This window comes from Primulina eburnea, chromosome 4, assembly GCF_022965805.1.
Source record: "Primulina eburnea isolate SZY01 chromosome 4, ASM2296580v1, whole genome shotgun sequence".
NCBI classification, from domain to species: domain Eukaryota; kingdom Viridiplantae; phylum Streptophyta; class Magnoliopsida; order Lamiales; family Gesneriaceae; genus Primulina; species Primulina eburnea.
This window is the reverse complement of record NC_133104.1, coordinates 28756628-28783331: the sequence shown is the minus strand read 5'-3', so window position 1 is coordinate 28783331 and position 26704 is coordinate 28756628. Positions and strand designations below refer to the sequence as shown.

The 26704-nt window shown below is 38.7% G+C and overlaps 1 protein-coding gene across 1 annotated transcript; it reads right to left on the bottom strand.

Moving 5' to 3' along the window:
* Positions 1 to 2533: 2533 nt before the first annotated feature.
* Positions 2534 to 7247, bottom strand: LOC140830938 (methylsterol monooxygenase 2-2). Its single transcript, XM_073194522.1, has 7 exons — positions 7076 to 7247; positions 5875 to 6012; positions 4772 to 4917; positions 4199 to 4318; positions 3883 to 4095; positions 3705 to 3785; positions 2534 to 2881 (listed from the first exon to the last, which is right to left on the bottom strand). The coding sequence occupies exons 1-7, from the start codon at positions 7103 to 7105 to the stop codon at positions 2800 to 2802; spliced, it is 810 nt and encodes a 269-aa protein (XP_073050623.1). The 5' UTR covers positions 7106 to 7247; the 3' UTR covers positions 2534 to 2799.
* Between the last annotated feature and the right edge of the window lie 19457 nt (positions 7248 to 26704).

Genomic DNA, 26704 nt, shown 5'->3' with positions numbered 1-26704 from the left:
TCTGGTTTTGTATTCATGCTTAATGGTACGGCTGTCTCTTGGAAAAGTTCCAAGCAAGACACCATTGCGGATTCCACCACTGAAGCTGAATATGTTGTTGCATCAGCTGCAGCCAAAGAGGCAGTTTGGATGAGAAATTTTTGTCCAAAAGTTGGGCGTCATTCCTAATGGAGTTGCTCCAGTCCCGGTGTACTGCGACAACACTGGTGCCGTTGCGCAAGCAAAGGAACCAATGTCTTATCAAAGATCCAAACATATACTGAGAAAGTTCCACATCATCCGGGAGATTGTGGAAAGAAGAGATATATCAGTTGAAAGAGTCTCCTCTGCAGATAATGTTGCCGATCCACTTACATAACCCTTGCCAGGACCATTGTTTGAGTAGCATCGCAAAGCAATAGGATTAAAGTTTATGGGTAGTTGGCTTTAGGGCAAGTGGAAGATTGTTAGAGTAGATGCCCTGCAAGCCAACGGTTGGCTAGGGAATTTATCTACTCAAGTGTAATAAACAATCTTTATTTAAATATAATTTATTTTTTAATGGTTTCGTTATACTTTATTTGTATACACATGCAAACAACATAGATAAAGTCCTTGATTATGCTTTAATACAAATTAATCGTAATTCGATGTTGAAACTCATTTGTAAACACTGCATATTCTAATTCGTTTCTAGTCGATTCAGCTGCCTAAAAAAGGGATAAAGGTCGCTTGAGTTAGAGACTAACATCTATGATGTTGTGTACTGCGTTTCTTGGTAAGGGCATAGAGATGTCCAAACATGCAGATGGGTAGTCATGTGATGATTATACCGAACAACCCTCCCTCGGACTTTTCAAGTGGTTATCATTCATCGAGAGGATAAGTCTGTGGTTATGATTGTACACCATTAGTCCTTATGACCCTGGGATAACACTGAGGCTCTATATGCTAATGTTGTGCTTTGACTCATTTACCGACTCCAGGAGAGTCATCACGTAGCGAGGTTGGGTATAGTTGCGACACATATAGGATCCAGTGCATTGTAGTCAGGGATTCACCGCTCACCTACGGATGTGGATATCCTATGTGATCTGATGTAATAATAGTGCATGGAATCTCTGGCCAGAGTATGAGATGTACGTTGGAGAATGAGTTCTTCAATAGTACACGCGATGCCACTATTATAGTTATCACATAGTTATCGAATTAATATGCAATCATCGATGAACCAATGGTTGCAGATTCGATCGTGATATATGAGATGAAGGGACCATACTGTATGCTAATCATAATCGACTGGTTCTTGCAGGTACTATCAGTGATACCTAAGGAATCATGGGGCGATGCTACTAGACGCTCTTACCATGGTTCGATAGTTTAATCAGAAATATGATTTCTGACATTCTTGTGATCAATTGTTGATACATAGAATGAGACAAGTAAGGGTAAGCCCGAATAAAAAATTATGTCCTGAATCACAAAGAGTTGTGAACCCACGGCTAGCTGTACCCTGAAGCATTGAGGGTCACACAAGTCTTGGATCATTTGTTCTCGTGGAGAGAAAAAATTCAAGGAGTTGAATTTATATTATGATATAGTAAATTCAAATAGTTGAATTTATGATAATTAAATTTTGAGAAAATAAAATCAATGAGTTGAATTTATGAGATAGTAAATTCAAGAAGTTGAATTTATGAAATTTGGAGAGAATAAATTCAAAGAATTTAATTTATAAAATTTGAGAATTTAATTTATTAAACTCAAAAGTTGAGATTATTAAATATTAAATTTTGGAAGTGATAAAATTCAAGGAGTTGAATTTATAATTTAAATATTAAATTCAAATGTTGAATTTATAATGAATTTAATTTATTAAGCTCAAAAGTTGAGTTTATTAAATATTAAATTAAATATAGTGGGAAGTATGTTTAATAGGCTTGTAGGAGTACAAGTCCAACTTACTAAATAATTAAAGTTCTTTATGGACTTTGATTAATTAATTAAATTAGTTGGACTAGCCTAATTAATTAATCAAGCCCATTAATATTAATTATGTGTATTAAGTTTTGGCTTAATTATAAATAGAAGTGATCAAGCCATAACCCTAGCCTCCACAAGTCACAATTTTCGAAAAAGACTCTCCTCTCCTAAATATTTTCGGCCACCTTGAAGAAATTCTAAGGTTGAGCCGCCTCTGATATTTGATCTCCAACGCAAAACTTCTTCTAAATTTTCTAGTGTAATTTGGAAGAGGAACAAACGATCTAGTCGTGGACCTAATTAGAAGGATTGAAAAAAAAGTTCTTGAAGAAAGTTAGTAGAGAATTCATCAAGAGCTATATCCGCCTATATCGGATTAGTTGGAGCCAAGTGAATCTGTTCACCAAAGGTAAAATTCTAACGCCTTATAAATGTTTATTCATAAAATCATACAAGTGCTCAAACAAATATATTTTGATAGTCAAAATAAAATAAAAATTTTTAAACTTCCGCTATGTTTTGGGCACTAGAAAACCGAGATCCAGCACATATATGAACTAAAATAATAATATCTCCAAACTGGTTAATTTCATACCGAGAGCAACAGAAACTGTATGAAGGTGGAATTTCATTCATGCCGTTATAGAGGGGACACACAGTTCATTACAAACCAAGAATTGATTCCACGATACAGAGACGTAAATTGTAAACTGCAATTGGGCACAAAATGCAATTGCACGCGAGATGCTGACGAACAAAATTCGACTTATCAGATGATGTGTTTCAACCCCCCGAACCGACCTTTTACACCTAACAATCGAGGTCTTCTGGTCATGTTTATGTTTCCTTTAGGTCAGCCTCCTCTCTGTCACTCTTAAGAGCCTTTAGTTTTCTGTAACCTTTGTCGGTACCGAATATCCTGGAAAAAACACTACAATGAGAACCAGCACTGTTGTTTCACACCAATCAAATTGTTTCATCCAATCACCAAGCGATGAAGCAATCACTAGAATTAATCAATACACTGAGGCATCATGTTTGGCCTGGATCGCAAACACCATCTCTACTGTGTTAATCAAGGTGAATTCATACATTATCTAAGATTCTAGATCCGGGACTGTGTCTAGGGTACCTCTGAGGCATCAATTAGGTTACCTGCAATTCGTCTCCAGCTCTGATGCTAATAAATGCATAGAAGTTTATGGAAAACAACTAAACACTTGTCAAAATTCTTTCACCAGCTCTGATGCTAATAAATGCATAGAAGTTTACGAAAAACAACTAAACACTTGTCAAAATTCAGAAAGATTGTTCAACAGCTCACTCGAATCCCTAAATCAGACTGAATGAAAAAAGGCAGACCATTCAGATTGGATCATCCTCTTGGTGATGCTTAACAAAGTGATTATGGTTACAAGATCTTTCACTTAAAAGATAGTTCAAGGTTCAAAATATGAAAGCCAGGTAAAAAATCTCTTCTCTGGTGCAAAATAATGCTTGAGTTACCCTACCCTGCAGGCGGTTTTGTTGTTCAAGCTCAAAGAATGAAGTTACAAATGAGGTAGGGTAGAAATGTGTTTTATTCTGCTAAATACAACTCAGCAAAGACTTTTTAATGATACGAAAGGTGTTGGTAGATGATTCAATATTCCTAAATTATCTAAAAGATGAAACAGATTATGACTCAGAAATGTATTTGGTTGAAGACTTCAAGTTAGAAAAGAGAGTACTAAAGATCTCACCAGTCCATGTAAACAAAAGTTGATGAATAGTTGCCGCTCTTAGTGTACAGTAGTCGGTGGTGATAGTCATGAAAATCGGCACTGTCAGTCCATAGCAGAAACTTCAGATGAAAGGTGATTAACTTAATAAAAATCATCTAACAGTCCAACAAAAGATGAAAGAGTACAAAGTACAGACCCCCCATACAAAGGCAAGAAGTTAGAGAGACTCCATGGGAAATGGTACCCACAATGCGCCTCAACCGTCTCAAGGACTCTTAGCACCATCCATAACCAGAGTGTAATCAGATGAGGACCAGTTATGGCAGGACCAACAATTGTTGCAAACCCAAGAAACAAAATCTCAGCCGGGTGAGCATATTCAGAAGTCAATCCGAATGGGGTCGCATATCTGTAATATCAATCATATTGATAATTGCACAGAATATGATAATAATGTTATTGTACTGGTGAAACAAATATATGGTTTTCATGAGAACTCGATGTTTACTTACTCATGATGAACACTGTGGACATGCTTGTAAAGCCATTTTGTATGTAAAATCCTGTGTCCCCAGTAGAAAACAAAATCCTCTAGGATGAAGTAGAACAATATCTGAGTTGAGATAACTTTCCTGCAGAAAATTCACTTTTTTAGTCTAAAAATCACCGGGATAAGGTCTTATTGCAACTGAAGGAAGAAACACTTTATGCAATTCACGATTGCATACCCACTGCAGTGACACCGCATAACGCATCACTACAACTTACAATCATAATAGTGATTTTTTATATATTGAGGCAAACTGATTCTGAACTAGCCAAACCCATAATTTTTTTTCTCGAAAGGAAAAGAACTTGATATGTTCCAGAATTAACATAATTTTCCGAAATAAAGATCTTTCAATGATTATGATTGTCTTACCAACAAGAGGACACTGACAATCTGCAATTATAGGAAACAAAAATAACGGTGTCGTCTAGAAATGAAATTTATCCTGAGATTTAAAACATTTCAAGAGTAAAAACACACATACAATATCAATCCCCATAAACTTCATCTTAAGAAATATAGAACGCAAATCTACCAGGAGGGAAGTGGTAATGAGCTTCGCATCCCCATGAATCTGAAGACAGGATAGGATAGGATCATAACAGGTAGATTGACACAAAAATGATACAGCAATAGCTTAGTGATACATTTCTCCTGAGCTGCAGGGGTATTATTTTTAGTCTGCGGCAACAGAAAAGCCAAAAAACATTATGATACATATGAGTCAAGTCAATTTTACGTGCTTGTTACAATCCGCAGTAAAATACTTGTGCCGCCATAATTTAAAGGAACTCTAAGTCTCACACATTAGCATGCTTATTCACTCTAAGGCATATGGATTTTCAATTATCATTTTAAGTCAAAATCTTTGCATTGGTCAAGCACTTTTCCAAAGATTAGTAACCGCCATTGCAACTATCTTTTACATGATAATTGATATTCAAGATTTCATCCTTAACACAAGATTAGGTACATAACTAGGAAAAAAATTGAGAAGTCGCTTAAAAAATGTCAAACATGTGAACAATAATTTTTGTTTCTCTAGCATTCAGCCATAAGTAGATCAAGAAACAATTGAAGCCACCAATGGTCAGTTAAAGAACTAGCACCTGAATTTATCAAAACTTAATTAAATGTTTATCTTAATCTACAAGTTACAAAGTAGTCATCCGACAATAAAGTTAAACAAATGACTAAAAATAATTTGGTTAAACCGACTAGTGTTTGAGGTACCAAAAAAATTGAACTCCTCAAGAACAGCTGCATAAAAATTCAACTGGCTAACAAAATAACTAAACATGACCAACATCTATATCAAGTTAACTCACTCACTTATCTACTAACATTGAAATAAATTATCGAGCCTTCCTACTTCATGTCAAACGGCAATGTTATTTTCAACGGTGTATATTTATAGAGTGAGAATGAAGATTCCATTCAAATGTTGAAATTTGTAATTCTTGCAACAAATATGATCTTTGTAGTAGATATTAGCGACTAGTAAAAGGCGAATAACAACAAAGAGTGCAGCATATGTATACAATAATGTGACAAACAAAATGAACATTTAGTCTATTATTTTCAATATTTACCCTGCAGTGCCTATGATGATAAGATACAAAGTAAGTAAAGTGAAACCTGAATTTTGTACTTGCTGAGCCATCCAGCTCTTTCAAAAAATATGAATGGAAGTCCAGACAAGAAAAAGACACTTTCATGTAGAAAGAAACTTCCGAGGCACGCCAGTTGAAAGTCATTAAAATGAGTAATGAGATACTGCAACAACAAAATAATTAGATGCATGTTACATCGAGGGAACTAGAAGTAACAAAATTTTCGAATAGATATTCAAAGAATGTTCATAAAGTAAAATTCAAAAAATTAGACCTCTATAATAAAACAATGATTCGCCATTTTCTTCACAGAAGATGAGAACAATATTTCAAACCACCAACAAATATGGAATATTACCAATACAAGGCCTCCAATATAGAACCCTGCCTAGCATTTTAATGAGCATAAGCAAGATAGGAAATTAACATGCTTTTCATGAAAACATAATTAGCACAAAAAATATGAAAGGTAAAGTTAGAAAACACCATTTTCCAATCCAAAGATTAGTCCACGATGAAAGAAACACCCAAGGAATGTGATCAAGCGGCTCGCATCAATCATTTAAAAACCAAATATTCTCCAAAGTCTATGTAATAAAGATGCCTTCATCCCTCCACTAATCCAAAAGGTCCTTAGCAAAATGATAGTGTCTCTGTCTTATAGGAAACATGAAATACAGCAAATAGCCCTCTTATTGCTGACATAAAATGCTTCATAGACATACCATTCGTTGGAACAAAAGTTTAACAAGTTATGGAAACAACAGATCTAAAGATAGCCAAAAAAGCCTCAAAGTTTTGCAAGAAGAAAACTAGAATTCAATGGCATTAGAGTCACAAACACACAATCCAACCCGCAGACACACACTTGATTACAAGTAGACGTATCATTCTATCAATTAAAGAAGAAGGTGACACGTCAAAACAATTAGTACAAATCTAATTAACATCTAAATCATCCGTCATTCGCAATACGCAGCCACAATCCAAACACATGAACTATTCGTTAGCACAATCTTCCCCAAAAAAATTTGACTCCAAAATCTAAAAAAGAAAAGAAGAAGCAACAAAATCACGAAACAATCGCAAACAACAATGCATCAACCCTACAACCAGAGGAACACCAAAAACTGTATTAAAGACAAGAAAAAACATAAAATCAATCAAATAAATTCGATTGACTATATAATAACCAAAAAATCGAAAAATAAAAATCGAGAAGTTACCGTCCAAGCAGACTCGACGATTGAAGCCATCGGAAAAGGAAGAGAAGCAAAGCGAGTAATAAAATTTTGGTAGTGAAAATAGGTGTCCAGAGGGACGAGACAGACTGTCAGGGGAATCTCAGCTCGTGGCCTGCTCTCTGTTTATCCTCCCACTACTTACTTTTCCATTTATTTGTTGTACCAAAATATATTTGAATAATAAATAATTTTGTCTATTTCTATTTTACAAGAAACACTTTTAAATATTAATTATATATATACAAACAGTTATTTGATTAATTTGTTAGGCAGATATTCTTAGAGGCATCGGAAAAACTTTCTTTACCAATTGGGTATAAAGCATATCAGAAAGATGAGTGTGACAAAAATATATGTTTTTATCTATTTTGATCTACGAAATTTATATTTGTCAATAAAAAAGGACAAAATAAAATATACAATGGAGATTAAATAAACGATAAAGCATTTAAAAGATAATTTATTATGGTCACGATTATTAATTTTTAATGAGAAATAATTCTAAATATATGTTAGTTATGACCTCATGTGGCAAATCTTTTAGAACAGATGTCCTGTAAACCAACGGTTGGTTAGAGAATTTTTTGACTAAGTGTAATAAACAGTCTTTATTTTAATATAATTTAACCTTTTATGGTTTTTATTTTACTTTATCTGTATGCTCATTTAATCTGTATATATAAAGTTCTTGATTATATTTTAATACAAATAAATCGTAATTCGATCTTGAAACTCATTTGTAAACACCGTGTAACGTCCGAAAAACCAACTTATGTAAACTACATGCATGCAAATTATTTGAATTGTTTAATTATTTTATTTAATTAATTTTAAATGCTTGGATGATATTTATTAAATGATTAAAGGTATGATTGCATGATTAAATGATTATATGGCATGTTTTCATGAAATCAAAGGATTTTACCCGAATATTCGGAGCAAAAGAGACAGGAGACGACCACGACTAAGAATAAATATTTTTCACTAAATATTTTCAAGCTTTATCAATATGATTTAAAATGATTTAATTTTTCTAAAAATATTGGAGTTTGAATTATTTTACGAGTCGAGCTCGATTTTTTGCGGGAAGCCGTTCTTGGATAAACGAGGAGTTTTTAAGAGATAAAAAATATTATTTTTGGAAACTAAATTTTATAAACTTTTATGTTTCAATTAAATAAGAGTTAGTGACCCAATTTAACTAAATTGGGTAGGCCCAATTGCTCCTATACTTGGAGGCCCAAAATCAAAGCTCATTAGCATACAAAACTAAATCTATAAATTGAAACCTATGCTTCTAAACACTTCATTGAGACGTTTTTCACACACTTTACACACGCTAAGGTTCGAAAATATCAAGAGGAAGAAAAGCTAGGGTTCTTCGTCGTCTGGTCGTCCAACTTCGCACCCTCGCCAACGATTGAATATTCGAGCGTTTTAAACGCAAAGGCACGTTTTCTAAACCCTTTTACGCATCATTCAAACAATATTATGCATGTTATGATTATCTTTTCATGAAAATATGTTTGTACGATTGGTTCATCGTTAGAACAAATATTTTTAAAAGTTTGGATGTTTTTACGCTTGTTTTGAAAACGTTGTGATTCCAAGAGATAGGCTGCCAACTAAGGATGATTTATGGATAAAACATGAATAATTTTAAGGGGAAACGAGGGCTATACAAGAGCTGAAGTAACCGTGCATGAAGGAAGCTTGAGGCTAGGGTTTTCTTATGCAGTTTAGGATTGTGGGCTCGGTAGGGAGGGCCACGCCTAGGGCGTGCTTCAGGGCCTGGGCGGGGCTTGGTCGAGGTGCTAGGAGGTGTGTAGGTGGAGCTGGACCCAGCAACAGCAAGAGGGAAGAGTCCACACGCACAAGGACTTCCCCATACATGCTCGCGGCTGATGTTGTAACGTACCGTATTTTTACTACTTGAAATTTGCGGAAAAATTAAAAATTTTATTAAATAAAAACATCCATACGGTCGTCACCCAAAATTCATAAAAATATTTTTAAAATAATCCATCACCAATTAAAAAGTTGCTAAAAGAACGCTGTCTCAAAACATCTCACATTCAAATCATAAAAATTCAGAGTATTTAAAACTGTGCTTAAAAACATAAACTTGCGGCCCTCGGGTTTAGCCTGCCGCTCAGCCCAAGCCTGCCCCTTGGTCGCCACCTCCTGTCTCCTGTTCATCGTACTCACCTGCATCGATCAAGTCTAGTGAGTCTAAAGACTCAACACGTATAAACTGGAAATAACGAGTACTACATAATAAAATCGCATGCATCTTTAATATAGGACATACATAACTTTAAATTGAACTTGCATAAACTTCAACTTGAAATAAACTTGAACTTGAACATACATACTACGACGTGCCATGATCATAAACTTTTCTTAAACATGCTATCATACTTCACATACTTGGCTGCATAATTTTACGTAGAGGATGTTTCAAAGCAAGTGACCCTTAACATGATAAACGCCTATTCAGACACACCACAGTACTGGGCTAACAGGGACGTATCAACTGCCGCATACATAAGATCCCTGTTCATAATTTAACAGGTCAGTTGATCCACGTTCATAATTTAACGCTTCACAACCACGATCTAACCCGTTCATAATTTAACGGGCGGATTGGTCCCCGTTCATGATTTAACGCTTTCCAATCCTAACTTTCTTTGGTCACAAGACAATTAGCATACCTCGAAACTTAAAACATTTCCTTTGCACGTCATTCATACTTACCTGGCGTTGAGGGATTCGTTGGACTTCGACTGGGGCCGTCGCTGCGACATACTAACATGAATTTCATACTGAACTTGCATAGCTTAGACGTAGAAAAATTATACTTACTCTCAAGCTCGATCATATCTTAGGACCTTCTATAACTTCCCCTGACATGACCTTACTAATCCTTGCTCTAAACCATGGCATCAAACCTTGAAACCAAAAATAATATTTTTCCCAAACAGTGTGTACACGGACCCCTAACCCGGGTCCGTGTACAGGTCCGTCTGCCTACGGTGAAGGATGTACTCGGAAAGAAAAAGGGGCACGGACCCCGTGCCTGCCTCCGTGTAAGGGTCCGTGTCCACTCGCAACTTTGACACTTGTGAGAAAGTGAAGGCACGGACCCCGTGCCAGGGTCCGGGTAAAGGTCCGTGTATCTGCGCAAATTTGACACTCACGAGAAAACAAATGCACGGACCCCGTGTCAGGGTCCGTGGCAAGGTCCGTGTGGCTACTGTCGGTCGAAACTTACGAGATTCTGAACATGTTTTTGCTTAGTCTTCTAGACTCGATTCCTCGGACTATGAACGTCACCACGAGACACTTCTTAGAACACTAAGGTATTATACCAAACCCAAGTGCATAAACATCACCCCGAGGGTAACAATTCACAACCAACGACACAACAACGAATTGGACATCAATGATTGTTCCTACGACTCTAGAACCATCTTAGTGTCTATCGACACGAAACAAAACATCGATGACCATTCCAACATCATAACCGAAGTACCTATGTGCAGCGGCGATCACCCGTCGAGCCCCAACGAAGCCTGCAACGTAAAACTTCAAGAAACACATCAATAACACATTTTCTGAAAATTACAGTTTGAGCAGTCTCACGAAAAACATCATAACTCACTCATTTTTCGTCCAAAAATCTCGAGTTTTATGTCAAATCGAAGGCATCGAAAAGTTCTACATTTTTCTAGTTGAAAGTTTTCTCAAAATATGAACAGAAAAATCGCAGTATTTGAAAAGACAGCAAAAACGAGTTTTAGATCTAAAACTTTTCCTTCGAAATTGATCCGATCTATGATCCGCTCAAACTACTAACATCATACATAACTTTTACGCATAAAAACAACGCAATACAATATATGACTTGATCGACACAGCAAGAACAGAATATACGTGCCTTTTTGATATTAAACGTTACCGAACCGGCGATATTGAAGCGGGGATGAAAGCGAGGTTGATCCGGGACGATCGTGGCGCTAAAACTTGCGATAAAAACTCACGAAACTTGCTGGGATCGTGAAGGGGATGGGGCGGCTGCTGTAGGGAAGGAGAATCCCTAGGTTTTCTTCTCTCAAAATAATAAAAACTGAATGATAGAGTGTGTGTGTGTTTAGGCGTTACAGGTGTGTGTAAAAGCATGTAATGTGTGTGTGAGGCGCGTGTTTTAGGGTAATTAGGAGACTGAATTTTAGTTTACTAAAATAATTGTCTACTAATTAATACACTAACTCACAATTAACTTTTAAATAAAATTCTTTAATTAAAATATAACACACACCATGCTAGATTTTAAAAGTTTTAAACTCTTAAAATTGATAAATACATGATTTAGACTTGAAATGCTAAAATTCAATAAATTAATTGAAAATGCCCTCAAACTCAACTAAAATAAGATACCATCTTTAAATTGCCAAAAATCGTCCTCGGGTCTTTTCCTCAATCCCGCCTCGAATGATCGCCTGAAACATGAAACTCGAAAGACATTTTAACGTTCATCACATAAACGTAGATACTTTAAAATAATGCATTTAAATGAATTATGCATGACTAAACTCCTTTAAAATAAATTAAATGCTTTACTAATTTAAATAAATGCATGGGTTTTACGTGTACGAAATTGGGCTCTACAGTTCCTCCCCCACTTATAAAAATTTCGTCCTCGAAATTAAGTCTTACCGAACAATTCCGGGTAGCGAAGTCTCATATCTGCCTCTGACTCCCAAGTGGCCTCTTCCACTGATTGGTTAAACCACCGAACTTTGACTAGCTTAGTCACTTTGTTCCGGAGTCTGCGCTCCTGTCTGTCGAGGATTTGAGTCGGTCTTTCCTCATAAGACAAATCTGGAGCAAGCTGCAAAGGCTCATAACTCAGAACATGCGAAGGATTAGCTAGGTATTTCCTCAGCATCGAGACATGGAACACATTGTGCACCCCGGCCAGATTCGGCGGAAGGGCAACACGATAGGCTAGTGTCCCAACTCTGTCCAAAATCTCGAACGGTCCAATAAACCTTGGACTCAACTTGCCTCTTTTCCCAAATCTCATAACACCCTTCATGGGTGCTATCTTGACGAAAACGTGATCCCCAAAGGCAAACTCGAGATCTCTTCTTCTCTTATCGGCATAGCTCTTCTGACGGCTTTGGGCGGTCTTCATTCTGTCACGAATCTTGACCACCACTTCTGCAGTCTGCTGAACTATCTCTGGGCCTAGATCTGTTCTCTCACCAACTTCATCCCAATGAACTGGCGATCTGCACTTCCGACCATACAACGCTTCATAGGGAGCCATACCAATTGATGCTTGGAAACTGTTGTTGTATATGAACTCTACTAGAGGTAGCTTAGACTCCCAAGTTCCCTGAAAATCAATCATGCAAGCTCTTAGCAAGTCTTCCAAAATCTGAATCACTCGCTCAGACTGGCCATCTATCTGCGGGTGAAAAGCTGTACTGAACAGTAACTTCGTCCCCATAGCTGCATGCAAGCTCTTCCAGAAGGACGATGTAAACCTCGGATCCCTGTCGGACACAATAGAGACTGGGAAACCATGCAAACGGACTATCTCCCGGATATAAAGCTCCGCATACTGCGTCATGGAGAAAGTCGTCTTCACTGGCAGAAAATGCGCTGATTTAGTGAGTCGATCCACTATAACCCAAATAGAATTAGACCCTTTGACTGACTTAGGTAACCCAACGACGAAATCCATAGTGATGTTCTCCCATTTCCACTCTGGGATAGGGAGTGGCTTAAGCATACCTGCTGGCCTCTGATGCTCTGCCTTCACCTGCTGACAAGTGAGGCACTCAGATACAAATCTGCGGATGTCTCTCTTCATCCCTGGCCACCAATACAAAATCTGCAGGTCTTTGTACATCTTGGTACCTCCTGGGTGAATAGAATACGGAGATGTGTGTGCCTCTGTCAGAATATCCTGTCTGATCGAATCAACACTAGGCACCCACATTCTGTCTCTGTATCTCACGATACCATCTGACACTGTGTACAAAACACTGCCCTTAGCTTCATCCTTCAGTCTCCATTTCTGTAGTTGCTCATCTGAAGACTGTCCTGCTCGAATGCGGTCTAGTAAATCAGATTTGACTGTCAGATTAGACAGTCTAGGAGCTCTGCCCTTACGATAAATCTCTAGACCAAACCTCTGAATCTCAGACTGAAGCGGTCTCTGAACTGACAATTGTGCTATGACTGCCACCTTTCTGCTCAAAGCGTCTGCCACGACGTTAGCTTTTCCCGGGTGGTAGCTAATCTCACAATCATAGTCCTTCACAAGTTCTAACCACCGTCTCTGTCTCATATTCAGCTCCTTCTGCGTGAAGAAATATTTGAGACTTTTGTGATCGGTGAAAATATGACACTTCTCGCCGTATAAGTAATGTCTCCAAATCTTCAATGCAAAGACAACGGCTGCTAATTCCAAATCGTGAGTCGGGTAGTTCTTCTCATGCACCTTTAACTGTCTGGAAGCATAAGCTATAACTCGACCCTGTTGCATCAACACTGCTCCTAAACCGAGCTTAGATGCATCAGTGTATAACACATAATCTCCTTGCCCTGATGGCATGGCTAACACCGGTGCGGAAATGAGAGCTTGCTTCAAGGTGTCGAAGCTCTTCTGACATTCATCACTCCACGTAAATTTAGCATTCTTCTTGGTTAGTGAAGTGAGTGGCACTGCTATAGACGAAAACCCCTGAATAAACTTACGGTAGTAGCCTGCTAAGCCCAAAAAGCTGCGGATCTCGGATGCATTCTTTGGCTATACCCATTCCTTGACAGCTGCCACTTTGGCTGGATCCACTTCAATCCCTCTACTAGACACTATATGCCTCAAAAACGCGACTTTCTGCAACCAAAACTCGCACTTACTAAATTTTGCATACAACTTACGGCTCTGCAAAGTCTGCAAAACTGTCCTCAAGTGCTGGTCGTGCTCCTCATGGCTCTTCGAGTATATGAGAATATCGTCAATGAACACTATGACGAACTGATCGAGGAACGGTTGAAATACTCGGTTCATGAGATCCATGAAAATAGCTGGAGCATTGGTCAATCCAAACGGCATCACTAAGAACTCGTAATGCCCGTATCTGGTCCTGAAAGCTGTCTTATGCACATCTGCATCCTTTACTCTCAGTTGGTGATACCCTGATCGAAGATCGATTTTGGAGAACACGGTAGCTCCCTGCAACTGGTCGAACAAATCTTCGATTCGTGGCAACGGATACTTATTCTTGATCGTTACCTTGTTCAGCTCACGGTAATCGATGCACAGTCTCATGCTCCCATCTTTCTTTTTCACAAAGAGTACTGGTGCGCCCCATGGTGAGAAACTCGGGCGGATAAACTCCTTGTCTAAGAGCTCCTGAATCTGCTGTTTAAGTTCTAACATCTCTGCTGGAGCTAATCTGTACGGTGCCTTAGAGATCGGCACTGTACCAGGCATGAGATCGATGGCAAACTCCACCTCTCTATCTGGTGGAAGGCCTGTGACGTCGTCTGGGAAGACGTCTGGAAATTCTCTGGCTACTGGCACTTCTGAAATAGAAGGAGTGGGCACGTCAGGCGCTGCTATAACACTGGCCAAGAAAGCCTGACATCCCTTTGAAATTAATTTCCTCGCCTGCATGCACGAAATCATACGAGGGAAACTCCTCCATCTAGCTGGCTCGAATAAAAACTGCTCTATACCGAGCGGTCTGACCAATACCGACCTCTTCTGAAAATCGATTAGAACTCGGTTCTTAGTCAGCCAGTCCATGCCCAAAATGATATCGAACTCTGGCATCGGCAATACGATCAAATCTGCATACACTAGGTGGCCCTGCAGTTCTAGATCGATATCCCTGATCACACTGGTAGCTAACAACTCTTCCCCTGATGGGACTGTCACTGAGAAGTTCAAGTCTAGGCCGATGGACTTGATGTTCAGGTGATTAGCGAAGGTCTCTGATATAAAGGAGTGAGTGGCTCCTGAATCTATCAGTGCAGTTGTAGCTAATCTCTTTATGAAAATGTTCCCTGAGATGCGTTAGCACAACACAACTTATATCCAAAATACTAACATTAACCTTACGCATAATAAAATTCGATGTCCTATGCCATTCAAAAATAATGTTAACAAGATAGTAACCCAAATATACTCAAACAATACTAGCATCCTAAAAGTCCCCAAATAAAATTCACCTGCAAGGCAAAGTAATACTGAGCTTGGGTAGGAAAGTTTACCGGTCAGTAAAGTAGTGTCCGGATCCGCTTCCTGAGCGTGCATGGCGAATACCCGGCCTTGAGTTGGCTGCTTCCACTGCGGGCACTCCTTTAGCATGTGGTCGGTAGCACCACACTTAAAGCACTTGCCTGACCCATACAAGCATGGTCCTGGATGCTGGCGGTTACACTTCTGACAAACAGGGAAATTACCGGGCTTCTGCGGCGCCCCCTGCTGTTGGATAGGACCCTTGCCCTTAGGTGGTCCTTGGTATGGTTTCTTTCCAGGCTGCCCCTGGTAGGGCTTCTTAAATGGTGGTCGCTGCTGATACTGCTGGTGTTGCTGCGGTGCCTGAAAGGGCCTCTTGCCCAGTCGATCCTTCTCAATCTCTTTCATATCCTGCTCCGCCTCCAATGCCCTCGCTACGGCGACCTCATAGGTCATAGGCCCTACCACCTTCACATCACGGCGCAAGATCGGCCGCATTCCAAGGAGAAAGTGTCTCACCTTGGCCTGAACATCATTGGCGATTAAGGGCATAAATTGGCAACCCTTCTCAAACTTCTGCACATAATCAGCTACGCTGCTATCTCCCTGTCGTAGCGTCATGAACTCCCCAATCAGTTTCGTACGCACTTCCTCAGTGAAGTACTTGGAGTAAAACACCTCTTTGAACCCATTCCACGTGAGAGTCTGTAGGTTAACTATCACTGATGCGCTCTCCCACCAAACTCTTGCACCCCCATGAAGTAGAAAGATAGCGCACCTCACTCGATCAGCATCCTGCAACTCCATAAAATCGAAAATTACCTCGATGGATTTAACCTATCCCTCTGCTATCAATGGGTCCGTCGTCCCTGAGAATTTATCTGGGTGCATCCTGCTGAACCTCTCGTAGACAGCCTCAGCTCTGGGTCTCGCCCCTGCATCAGCCACTGTCTGGTTACCCATAAACTGGGCAAAGAACTGAGTCATTCCAGCCATCATCTGGGCCTGCATGTCGGGTGGTGGAGGTGGTGGAGGATTGGCCCTCTCCTCGACTCGAGGCTCTCTGTCCTCCTCCCTATCTTCCCGGTTAATTTCACGTCTAGGAGGCATACTGTTCCAATAATTACCCAACACGTAAACCCAACATGTATGATCGTGATATACATAATATATGATGCACGTACTGAACTTAAAACATGGGCATGCTGAAATCGTAACTCAATGCATACTACAAAACATAAATCTTGAAACTTTAAAATTTACAGACTTGAGGTGTGACCTTGTGAGCTTCTTGCGACTGGCAGTAGGCGTAACCCTTTACAAGAACACCGCTCTGATACCAACTGTAACGTACCGTATTTTTACTACTTGAAATTTGCGGAAAAATTAAAAATTTTATTAAATAAAAACATCCATACGGTCGTCACCCAACATTCATAAAAATAATTTTAAAATAATCCATCACCAATTAAAAAGTTGCTAAAAGAACGCTGTCTCAAAACATCTCACATTCAAATCATAAAAATTCAGAGTATTTAAAACTGTGCTTAAAAACATAAACTTGCGGCCCTCGGGTTTAGCCTGCCGCTCAGCCCAAGCCTGCCCCTTGGTCGCCACCTCCTGTCTCCTGTTCATCGTACTCACCTGCATCGATCAAGTCTAGTGAGTCTAAAGACTCAACACGTATAAACTGGAAATAACGAGTACTACATAATAAAATCGCATGCATCTTTAATATAGGACATACATAACTTTAAATTGAACTTGCATAAACTTCAACTTGAAATAAACTTGAACTTGAACATACATACTACGACGTGCCATGATCATAAACTTTTCTTAAACATGCTATCATACTTCACATACTTGGCTGCATAATTTTACGTAGAGGATGTTTCAAAGCAAGTGACCCTTAACATGATAAACGCCTGATCAGACACACCACAGTACTGGGCTGACAGGGACGTATCCACTGCCGCATACATAAGATCCCTGTTCATAATTTAACAGGCCAGTTGATCCACGTTCATAATTTAACGCTTCACAACCACGATCTAACCCGTTCATAATTTAACGGGCGGATTGGTCCCCGTTCATGATTTAACGCTTTCCAATCCTAACTTTCTTTGGTCACAAGACAATTAGCATACCTCGAAACTTAAAACATTTCCTTTGCACGTCATTCATACTTACCTGGCGTTGAGGGATTCGTTGGACTTCGACTGGGGCCGTCGCTGCGACATACTAACATGAATTTCATACTTAACTTGCATAGCTTAGACGTAGAAAAATTATACTTACTCTCAAGCTCGATCATATCTTAGGACCTTCTATAACTTCCCCTGACATGACCTTACTAATCCTTGCTCTAAACCATGGCATCAAATCTTGAAACCAAAAATAATATTTTTCCCAAACAGTGTGTACACGGACCCCTAACCCGGGTCCGTGTACAGGTCCGTCTGCCTACGGTGAAGGATGTACTCGGAAAGAAAAAGGGGAACGGACCCCGTGCCTGCCTCCGTGTAAGGGTCCGTGTCCACTCGCAACTTTGACACTTGTGAGAAAGTGAAGGCACGGACCCCGTGCCAGGGTCCGGGTAAAGGTCCGTGTATCTGCGCAAATTTGACACTCACGAGAAAACAAATGCACGGACCCCGTGTCAGGGTCCGTGGCAAGGTCCGTGTGGCTACTGTCGGTCGAAACTTACGAGATTCTGAACATGTTTTTGCTTAGTCTTCTAGACTCGATTCCTCGGACTATGAACGTCACCACGAGACACTTCTTAGAACACTAAGGTATTATACCAAACCCAAGTGCATAAACATCACCCCGAGGGTAACAATTCACAACCAACGACACAACAACGAATTGGACATCAATGATTGTTCCTACGACTCTAGAACCATCTTAGTGCCTATCGACACGAAACAAAACATCGATGACCATTCCAACATCATAACCGAAGTACCTATGTGCAGCGGCGATCACCCGTCGAGCCCCAACGAAGCCTGCAACGTAAAACTTCAAGAAACACATCAATAACACATTTTCTGAAAATTACAGTTTGAGCAGTCTCACGAAAAACATCATAACTCACTCATTTTTCGTCCAAAAATCTCGAGTTTTATGTCAAATCGAAGGCATCGAAAAGTTATACATTTTTCTAGTTGAAAGTTTTCTCAAAATATGAACAGAAAAATCGCAGTATTTGAAAAGACAGCAAAAACGAGTTTTAGATCTAAAACTTTTCCTTCGAATTGATCCGATCTATGATCCGCTCAAACTACTAACATCATACATAACTTTTACGCATAAAAACAACGCAATACAATATATGACTTGATCGACACAGCAAGAACAGAATATACGTGTCTTTTTGATATTAAACGTTACCGAACCGGCGATATCGAAGCGGGGATGAAAGCGAGGTTGATCCGGGACGATCGTGGCGCTAAAACTTGCGATAAAAACTCACGAAACTTGCTGGGATCGTGAAGGGGATGGGGCGGCTGCTGTAGGGAAGGAGAATCCCTAGGTTTTCTTCTCTCAAAATAATAAAAACTGAATGATAGAGTGTGTGTGTGTTTAGGCGTTACAGGTGTGTGTAAAAGCGTGTAATGTGTGTGTGAGGCGTGTGTTTTAGGGTAATTAGGAGACTGAATTTTAGTTTACTAAAATAATTGTCTACTAATTAAAACACTAACTCACAATTAACTTTTAAATAAAATTCTTTAATTAAAATATAACACACACCATGCTAGATTTTAAAAGTTTTAAACTCTTAAAATTGATAAATACATGATTTAGACTTGAAATGCTAAAATTCAATAAATTAATTGAAAATGCCCTCAAACTCAACTAAAATAAGATACCATCTTTAAATTGCCAAAAATCGTCCCCGGGTCTTTTCCTCAATCCCAACTCGAATGATCGCCTGAAACATGAAACTCGAAAGACATTTTAACGTGCATCACATAAACGTAGATACTTTAAAATAATGCATTTAAATGAATTATGCATGACTAAACTCCTTTAAAATAAATTAAATGCTTTACTAATTTAAATAAATGCATGGGTTTTACGTGTACGAAATTGGGCTCTACAGATGTGCTTTGGGAAGGAGTGCAGCATGGCTAGGGGCTGGCCAAGCTTGTCAAGTAGGGTCTAGGGTAGAGGGGTAGGGTTCGGAACATGGTCTGGTGTAGCCATGGTTTGTGGTGGCTCGAGAGAATGAGGGCCGAGACTAGGAGAATAGCGCGACCCTTGTTCTGATGGCAGGGCTCGTAGCGCTGGTTCAATGCTTGGGCTGGGTGAGGCTGGGTCTGACCATGGTCCATATTCGATGAGGGTCAGGTGGACTCGGTGGTGGCTCGAGTAGAAGAGTACTAGGTTGGCTAGGTGGATCGACAGCATTGACCAATATGTTAAGTGTATGTTAGGATATTTTACAATTTTATTCATTTTGTTAATATTTCATATTATTAAAGTGGGCCTGGTTATGACCCGTTCTCTCCCCATTAGATGTATCACTTATGTGCCATGGTTATTTGATTATAATTATTAGAAATAGTGGTAGATCAAGACTGAAAGATTTTGGGCCCGATGCACAAGATGAATGCATGTAAAATATTGGAAGCTTTTGTAATTAGTTACACTTGCATCCCTGCATTCACCTAAGTTTTGGGCCTGGATCCATGTCTGACTCACATTGGATCTAATAGTGTTGGTGATCGATCATCCTTATTTATTGTTGAATGTCATATCATGATATATATGTGTGTGTGTAGTATGCATGTATGTATATTATTAAATAATATAGTTTCATGAATCTGGTAAACATACACACATGACACGTGATTTTAAATTAAAATAATGAGACAATTTTAAAATTAAAATCCCTCATTTTAAAAAACATTCAAAATTTATATCAAACTACAAAAGTAAAAATTAAAGGATTTAATTTATTCTTGCATTCTATCAACCGTGGTTGCATGTTGAACGCTACCCACAGAGAGTGTCTTGCTCATATTATTGGGGAGGCCTAGATGCCGGAAATTTGTGACTTCCACCGGACATATGATGTGAATTGAGGGGAAGTCTCATGACTTCGACTCATATTATTGGGGGTAGCTCACGACGATCGTCCACCACAATTCGATAATGATGGGTCGGTTTGACACGTGAAAATAAATGGCGTCATATTATTGGGTCCTTATTAAACGCGAGGCGAAACACGGAGAGGTTACATAGGGATTAAATTGAATTCTACCTTTTAAAAATTATAATCGGCTGATATTATTCGGGAACATAATTGTTTAATATTGCTCTACATGCCCACTAATGAAATATGATTTCTTTTTTTCATCAGAGGGTGGTGGAAATGTCAAAAATTGTGGGAGGGATGTTATTGGGCTTAATTTAATTATTTAAAGTAGGCCCAATTGCCCTTAGGCTTGCAAGCCCAAAACCAAAGCCCATTAGCATGCAAAACTAAATCTATAAATTGAATCCTAGACTTCTAAACATCATTATACCAGCCAAAAAACACATACAACACACCCATAATTTCTAAAATAAGGGAAGAAGAAAAGATAGTAGTCTTCGTCGTCCGGTCATCCAAAATTCGCACCCTCGTCAATGATCGTTTATTCGATCGCATAAACGCAAATGCACGTTTTCTAAACCTTTTTAAACATCATAAAAATCATACTATGCATGATTTAATTGTTTATGCATGAAAAAATAGGTGTTTGAATAGTTTTACGGTAGAACCTTTATTTTAAAAGATATGATGTTTTTACGCAAATATGAAACACGTTATTATTTCCAATGAGTACGCTGTCAATACACGATGAAATATGGTTAAAACACGATTGAATTAAAAGGAAAACAAGGCTTTAATGATCGCATGGAAAGGGAAGAGAGAAGCCAAGGGTTCTAGGTGTTATTCTCGTGCATAAGCATTCAAGGGGCTCGATGTTTTGCATGAGGGCTCACGACTTGGCCAGGGCTTGGGTTGGGGCCTGGGCCGAACGTGAGTCAGGGATATAAAGAGTATTAGCATGGCTACGACTCCTTGGTTACAGCCTAGGAGGAGTCCCTTAAAGCAAGGACTCCTCGTGCGGTTGTCGAGTGCAGCAGCGGCCGAGGGGGCTCGCTGCTGGGGTTGGGAGGCTCAGGGTAGGTCCGTCAGGGTCCTAGAGAGATGGGCAGGGGTTGGTGCAGGTTAAAGCATGTGTACACACAAAAAATCCACCTAATCCTGAAGGTAAAGCTAACATTGAAATTGTTGTCAACATTTCCTTCAAAGTCTAAAAACTTGATTTACATTCAACCGTCCACACAAAACGTCTATCTTTTTGTGTTAGTTGAGTCATAGGCCATGCAATTAAAGAATATCTTTGAATAAAACGTCTATAATAACCAGCTAATTCCAAAAAGCTACAAATCTCAAAACATTTGTTTGTTTTGGCCAACTAATAGCAGCTTAAAATTTTATGGGATCCACTGAAACTCCTTGAGAGGATATAACATGCCCCAAAAATACTACTATGTCCAACCAAAATTCACACTTAGAAAGTTTGGCATAAAATTGCGCAGCTCTGATTTTCTGGAGTACTAGTCTCAAATGTCCTTGATGTTCCTTCTTTATTTTTGAATAAAACAGAATGTCATTGATAATGACAATAACAAATTTGTAATAAATTATCGAAAAACACGATTTATCAAATCCATGAAAACCACGGGAGCATTAGTCAATCCAAAAGGCATGGCTAAGAATTCATAATGCCCATAACGTGTTTGAAAAGAGGTCTTAGGAACATCTTCCTCTCGGTCTCTAAGTTGTTGTTATCAAGAACGAAGATAGATCTTGGAATACACGGATGTACCCTTCAATTGATCAAACAAGTCGTCGATACGTGGTAGAGGATACTTATTCTTCACAGTAGCTTTATTAAACTGCCGGCAATTGATGCACATCCTCATTGTTCCATATTTCTTCTTTACAAATAATACTGGAGCTCCCCCCAAATTGACATACTTGGTCTGATGTAGGATTTCTCCAGTAAGTCATGTAATTGTTCCTTGAGTTCTTTCAACTCAGCTAGAGCTAAATGGTACGGTGCTCTAGAAATAGGGCTTGTCCCCAACATCAACTTAATAGAGAAATCTATTTCCCTTTATGGCGGAAAGATAATTTATGAAATGACCCAAATCCCGCGCATTCCTACTCCTCTGCATGAATTATAGTCTGGACAAGTTGACTACTCTACATGAATGATTCTATTCGATTAATTGAATTCTTTCAATCATCCTTCCTGATAAGACACATCATTATAAGGTGGAAATCATTCCAAGGGCATTTTATTCTTTTTTCTCCGATATACTATAAGTAGCAAGCCGTTATGCCCGTTTTCCCGGCTACCTTGAAAGGGCTCTTATATTTTTGGTCCATTTTTCTCTTTTCCCCGGCCACTGGATTTTCTTCATCATTAAATCCATGATCTTTAAAGATCTACTACTGACCTTTTGGTTATAAAATTCGGTCATTCTCTTCGATAAGATGCTAGTCGGACCGCAGATCATTCCTTTTTTTGTTCCACCAAATAAAAATTTATCAGTTGAGGTAACTTTTAGGATATGTTAATATATGTGAAGTGTTTAAAAAGGGGGTAATCGAGCAAAACTTGCGTTATAAAATCCTCAGTAAAAAGTCGATTGAATTCAAGTTCAATATAATCACAAGCACGATGTCAAGTAATTAATATGGTGTACATGAGTATAAGTATCGTTCCTCTAGAGACTGTATTTCACAATTATTATTTCCACTTAGTAAACTTTTAGCAACGATGATTTGAGTGATTACTTACTACAAGGATGATGAAATAAACAATTAAAAAATAATTCAAAGATTAAATGATGAAATTGATAAACTAAAATGATTAATTAAGCATTCAATGAGAAATGAATTTGTTAGCAATCTTGGTTCACCTACCCCTCGTTCATTTGCTTATTTCAGTACTGTTGGGACATCGTATTCTCGCACCAAAGACACATCGGAAGTTTAATATTTTTTTGGTCGTTGTGTGTTTAAAAACATCCATAGGGTGTATAGAATTATACTTTTGCGTTCTTAATGCTGGACTCCAAACTATTCCGATGTTTAGCCGGATATAACCCTTCTTGTAAATCCTTACGAACGGCTATTCTCCTTTCATCGCCTAATTAGGTCCACGATCGAAAACTGTTTTCCTCACTTGGATTGCACTAGAAATTGCAAGTGATTTGTGCGTTGAGATTGTAGACTCCAAATTTCCAAAATCCTGGGTCGGTGCAATGTCGAAAGGACACGGCGACGGAAAAAACAAGTGGCCGAAAATTTCCTTTCAATTTTCTTCAAGGGGGCCTAGACTTCATGATTCTAAATCATGTATCTTGTGATAATTGATTATTAATCAATTATTAACAATTAATTATTGATCATTAATCAACAATTAAGCAAATCCAATTTGCCTTTGTAGCCAAAGTTCCTCCAACAATTCAATGAGGTTGCCGTGACTTTCAAGGAGGATGGGGAGAAATATTTGAGTTGTTTTTGTGTGAAAAATTTCATCATCCAACAATGAGCTCTAATGTTGTATTTATAAAGTCAGACTCCTAATCTAACTAGGAGTCTGACTTCTACAAGGACTCTTATAATTTCATTATTTTTAAACTCCCATATAATTAATATATAATGTATTTATTAACCTTTAATAATATATGTTATAATAATATCATATACATATATTTTATATCAACATATAAAATATATACATGTATATGTTTATTAAATTAAATAACTATTATTTAATTTATAAACTAATTCCTCATTTAATTTAATTCTACACTCCTGTAGAATATTTATGGGAATTTATACATGTTAGTAGTCACCATTACTAGCACAATCATATAATTAGTAAATTCCAAATTCACATAAAAATTGATTCCGACTCATTATAACCCCGATTGACGATCCGAAAGCGCCGATGTACCAAAGATACAAATCTTGTTCATATAATGAAAATTGAAAATTTCGAAGATCAAAATTTTCATTTATCAAATATGGAACTTACCATATATGGCAGTTACCATATTTGGCAGCTGCCAGTTTAAGTGAACTCCTTCACAAACAGACAGTTCTACTCTCTTTCATTATTTAGCAATCATGCTAACTTCTATTTCTTCCATCCAATGGAATTAGTTCATAAACTCTTTTATAAGCTTCTTGTTTGATCTCCATCAAACTATAGTCGTCAAATTTCAACTCCTTGAAATTCGACTATCTCAACGGGAACACAGAATCCGATACTTGTGTGACTCTCAATGGTTCAGGGATACAGCTAGATGTGGGTTCACATCTCCATGTGATTCAGAATAACATTTATCTTATTCGGGTTTACCCTAGTTAACCCCATGCTTTTCATCAACTCCTTGATCAAGATTGTCAGAACTCATTTCTGATTGCACCCATCAGATCATGGTAAGACCGTCTAGTAGCATCACCCCATGATCCCCTATGTATCACTGATAGTGCCTGCAAGAACCTTTAGTCATGGTTACATACAGTACGGTCCCTTCAACACATATATCCCGTTTGAATTTGCAACCATTGATATATCGAGAGTTGCCTATTAATTCAATAACGATGCGATTTATTTTTGAGTACTAATAATGGCATGGCATGTGAAAACACCTTTCCCTAAGGAACATTTCTTGCTCTGGCCAGAGACTCCTTGCACTATTAACTCATAAAGATCATATAGTATATCTTCACCCGTAGGCAAACGGTGAATCCCCGACTACAATGCATTTGATCCTACGTATTTCAAAACTACACCCAACCTCACCACCTAATGACCCTCGATGGAGTCGGTAAATGGATCAAAGTGCATGCTAGTACGTATAGCCCCTACATTGTCCCGGATCAAAGGAATAATGGCGTACAACCATAACTGCAGACTATTCCACTTGATAACTGGGAACCACTTGAATAGTCCGAGGGAGGGTTGTTCAGTGCATCATCATATGATCACCCATCTATGTGAATGGACATCTCCATGCCCTTGCCAATGAAACACGGATTTTAAACCACGGATGCTAGTTTCAAGCTCGAGCGACCTTTATCCTTGTTTTAGGCGGCTGATTCGACTAGAAACCTGTTTAGAATATACGGTACACTTCCTAATGAGTTTCACGATCTTACGCTGCGACGCAGACCTCATGGTTCCTATTGTATATTCAAGGACTTTATCTATGCAGTTTGCATGGGTATAAAAATAAAGTATAATTCCATTAAAATTGTAAAATATTATTAAAATAAAGATTGTTTTGCATTAGAGTCATTAAAAGCCCCAGCCACATGTTGTCTTGCCGGGCACATACTCTAACAATCTCCCACTTGCCCTATAGCCAACTACCCATAGATCTTAGACCCATTGCTTCGTGATGCTTCTCAAACAATTGTCCTGGCAGGGGCTTCATCAGTGGATCAACAACGTTATCTGCGGAGACGAATCTCTCTACCGAAGTGTCTACTCTTCCCACAATCTCCCGGATTATGTGGAACTTCCTCAGTATATGTTCGGATAACTGATGAGACCTCGTTTCCTTCGCTTGCGCTACGGCACCATAGTAGTCACAGTAGACCGGGACTGGATCAACTGTTTGAGGAATGACACCCAACTCTTGGACAAAATTCCTCATCCAAACACCCTCTTTTGCTGCAGCTGATGCAGCTATGTATTCTGCATTAGTGGTTTAATCCGTTGTGGTGTCTTGTTTGGAACTCTTCCAGGAGACAATACCACCATTGAGATTGAATACAAATCCAGAGGTCGATTTCGAATCATCCACATCTGATTGGAAGCTAGAATCAATGTAGCCTCCAATTTTACTTCTCCATTCCCGTATACCGAGAACAAATTCTTAGTTCTTCTCAAGTACTTAAGAATGTTCTTCACTACTTTTTATGGGATTCGACTGATATCGGCTTGCAACACTAAGTGCATATGCAATATCAGGTCGATTAGATATCATATCATACATAATACTGCCTATGGCAAACAAATATGGAATGCGGCTCATGGTTTCTGTCTCTTAATCAGTCTTAGGGAACATGGACTTGGATAGATTCACACCATGAGGCATTGGGAGATATCCTCTCTTGGGCTCCTCCATATAGAATCTCCTATGTATGGTATCGATATATTTGGATTGGGTGAGCCCTAGCATTCGTTTTTGTCTATCCCTATAGATCTGTATTCTTAACACATATGATGCTTCACCCATATCCTTCATCGAGA